This window comes from Palaemon carinicauda, chromosome 1 (assembly GCF_036898095.1).
Source record: "Palaemon carinicauda isolate YSFRI2023 chromosome 1, ASM3689809v2, whole genome shotgun sequence".
Classification (NCBI taxonomy): domain Eukaryota; kingdom Metazoa; phylum Arthropoda; class Malacostraca; order Decapoda; family Palaemonidae; genus Palaemon; species Palaemon carinicauda.
In genome coordinates this window covers 171,144,445-171,147,947 of record NC_090725.1, presented here as the reverse complement: position 1 = coordinate 171,147,947, position 3,503 = coordinate 171,144,445, and the positions used below count along the sequence as shown (strand labels likewise).

The following is a 3,503-nucleotide window of genomic DNA, read 5'->3' as shown; positions in this document are numbered from 1 at the left end:
GTGGTGAAAGAAGCTTTGTATTAGCGAAAAACAGACTCATTGGATCCAAATTGCATGAAAAGTCCATTCCTTCACTCGAATTACAGGCTATATGTTTGGGTACAGAGGTTTTGTTGGATACCTATAATGAACTGAGTGGCACACAGTGCCTGGTGCCCATCAAAATAGTTGACTTGGGGCTATTCTCAGATAGTTTTGTTGCCCTGTCGTGGCTTAAGTCATTTTCTCATAGGTTTGATAAAATGCAGAATAGGTCAGTGTTCGTAATGAACAAACTGAATCATATAATAAAGCTATGTGAGGGGAGAAGTGTTGGATTCTCCTTCGTGAGTGGAATGGACAACCCAGCTGACAAAATTACACGATGTCTGTCATTCAAAAGCTTAATGAAGTCTAATTACCATAAGGGTCCCAATATACGTGATCTCGATCAAGCTAGTAGAAGTGACATTTTAGGTTTCAAGGTACCAATGGTCGAGAATTTAGAAACCATTGAGGCAGTATAAAAGAAAGCCAAACTGTAAAACTAGAGCACTTAATACCTCTAGATAGATATTCAAATATGAATAAGTTGATATCTATACATGCGAAAGTTCTGGAATGCTGGGATCGATGGAAAGGGTTTATAAACAAGTCACATGGCTTTGATAAGAAGGACCTCCGCACTAAGGCTTTGACTCAAATAATCTCTAGGGAACAACAAATACATTTTCCAGATGTTATTGACTATTTAAGTAGTAACTCTAAAACCAAGATGGCTATGCCTAATTTGATATCACAGTTGAATTTGTATCCAGACACTCATAATTTAATAAGAGTGAATTGTAAATTTAATGAGAAGCGCAGTGTAACCAACCAAACTTATCCTATTCTTTTATCAAGAGAGAGAGTACTCTAACAAAACTTATTATATTGGATGAACATTTGCTTTTGAAACATGCTGGTTGCTATGCCCTTTTGACAGAATTACGTAGGAAATTCTGGATACCAAAATTCTTCTCAACAGTTAAAAGGATACTGAAGGAATGTGTTGTATGCCGGAGATATAACCAAAGACCTGTCAAACTTAATCAATCAGCCTATAGGGAATTTAGATTGAGTCCATCTGATAAACCTTTTGGTAATGTATACCTTGATTATTGTGGTCCATTTTATGTGAGACAAGGGAAAGATAAAGTCAAGGTTTGGATCCTTGTTATTTCATGCATGTTCACACGAGCAGTTAATCTTAAGATCTGTATGGATATGACAGTTGAAGAGTTTTTGCGTGCTTTGTCACTGCATTCTTTTGAATATGGAGTCCCTCAGTTTATAGTAAGTGATTTGGGTACGCAAATAGTAGCAGGAGCCAATATTGTTCAGGATTTCCTGAAGGATGCCGAGACTGTTCAGTATTTAACTGATAATAATGTTGAAAAAGTCCATTTTCAACAGTACTATAAGGGCTGCAGTCAGCTTGGAGGATTGGTTGAGAGCGTAGTCAAAATGACCAAGCATATGATACGGAAGTCAATCAGAAATAATGTCATTGACTTTAGGGATTTTGAATATCTTGTTTGTCATGCTGTACATTTGATCAATAGAAGGCCGATTGCATTCAAAGAAGCATTAAGAGATTGTTCTAATAATGTACCAAACCCTATAACGCCAGAGGAACTTATTCATGGATATTCATTGGTCTCTTTGAATATTATTCCTGCATAACAAGCTGACCCTGATTCTGATGAGGATTTTCAGGTTGACTTTGATGTTGTACATAAAATTAAAACATCTTATGAGAAGCTGAAACAAATTAGAACCAACTTGCTGGAAATCTATCGTCGGGAATTCATGAACACTTTAATTAAACAAGCTACTGATAAGAAGGATAGATATGTTCCTGTAAACCATAAACAAATCAGTATCGGCGATATTGTGCTGATTAAGGATGATTATCCTATGGGAATTGTCAAAGAAGTTTTCAAGAATATCAACGGAGAGGTAACTGCTGCGAAAGTTCTGAAGGGTAAAACCAATGAAATAACTAAAAGGCATGTTACTTCTTTAATACCACTCTTGAGGAAGGAATCTGATGAGGATGCTGTAGGATCAGATGATGATGATGAGGATGCTGTAGCATCGAAAGAAGAGATTCCAGGCATGGACGTTTCTAGAAAACATCCACAGAGAAAAGCTGCTGAGATATCACGGCAAAAATTCAAAACTATTCTAAACGATGATATTTCAGACTAATATTTTTTTTTTCTTTATTTGATCAAATTTACATAATTCTTATGTAAAATTTGATTTCTTCCCCGGGAGTGTTGAAAAATAACAGTTATTTTTTGTTTTCTGTTTCTTTTTATAATATGGTAATTTGGTAAGTTTGTAAAGGATTGTTTTTATTTTAACTTTCATTTTAGTATTTAAATATTTTTGGTTTTCATAAAATGATGACAATTCCTTAATAACCGGTTAAAACTTAAGATGGTTGGGGTCGTTGAAGAGACTTGCTGCTCGTTATACATTTCTTACAGAAAGGAGAGGTGGACGGCTTTCCATGAAAATATAGTTAGTTCTTAGCTATCTTCACCAGTGACAACATTGGATTTGCTGGCCTCTTTATCGTCATGGTGAAAAAATAAGTGATCTGTACCATGGATCCGCATCTTACGTTGCCTTCTTCTTGGAAGCCTTATCAAGAGCCAACACAGCAATTGTGATTTGTTTCATTTACGAACAGCATACACGTACAGTATGGGTTGTGAGGTACGTCATCATTTTAAAGGTCATTTAAATTTTGTGATTTATAATCCATAGTTCATTTGATAATGAAAGTCCCTTGCTTTGCTTTTTAGCCCCCACAAATAAATATACCCTTGGATAATATTCATATCATTTACATTTTTTTGGAATTGCCATATTATAATTTCCCAGTCATAATTGAGAGATTCATTTATCTTCAGTTACTTTGGGCTGGTTAGATAATTTAAATTTTGTATCATATTTTGGTATTCTCTCATTTTTGCCACTTTTACGTTAATTAGTAGTTTATTTACATTAGTTGTTTTTACTACTTAGGTGGTTATTCGTTCGGCCTTACTGTCAATTTGGCTCGTTGTATACTAGTGATATACTTAATACGCTAAGTGGACCATTGCCTTTAGGTAATTATTATTTGATAATGTTAAGTGAAATCCATTATTGATACAATATATATATTTGAATGGCATTCCTATGTTTGAGTATTTCATTAGTGATTTCGATAGTTTAAGTTACCATTTGAAGTGTAACTGATATTTGGTATTTTATGCTTATCTAGGGGTTCTTGAGAATGGTAATTGGAAGTTGGAGATGCTTGACCATCGCTTTAACCTACATTTAAGGCGATCATCTTCGACAGCAGCAACAACAGCATTGGTTTTAATTTGAGCAGCAATACATTAAATAATTTTATTTTATTTTATTCAATTTCTTAGTTGTTTTTTGGTTGAAGTTTTAAAGTTCATAATTTTATGAAGGTT

At 34.4% G+C, this 3,503-nt stretch overlaps 1 protein-coding gene and 1 long non-coding RNA gene across 2 annotated transcripts; both read left to right on the top strand.

Moving 5' to 3' along the window:
- Nucleotides 1-754: 754 nt before the first annotated feature.
- On the top strand, nt 755-2,232 carry LOC137626775 (uncharacterized). Its single transcript, XM_068357791.1, has 3 exons — nt 755-824; nt 1,007-1,554; nt 1,738-2,232. Exons 1-3 carry the CDS (start codon nt 755-757, stop codon nt 2,230-2,232), a joined length of 1,113 nt encoding a protein of 370 aa, XP_068213892.1.
- A 349-nt stretch (nt 2,233-2,581) lies between these two features.
- Nucleotides 2,582-3,459, top strand: LOC137643683 (uncharacterized). Its single transcript, XR_011045046.1, has 3 exons — nt 2,582-2,748; nt 3,061-3,146; nt 3,302-3,459. It is a non-coding gene; the product is annotated as an uncharacterized lncRNA (long non-coding RNA).
- The last annotated feature ends 44 nt before the right edge of the window (nt 3,460-3,503 follow it).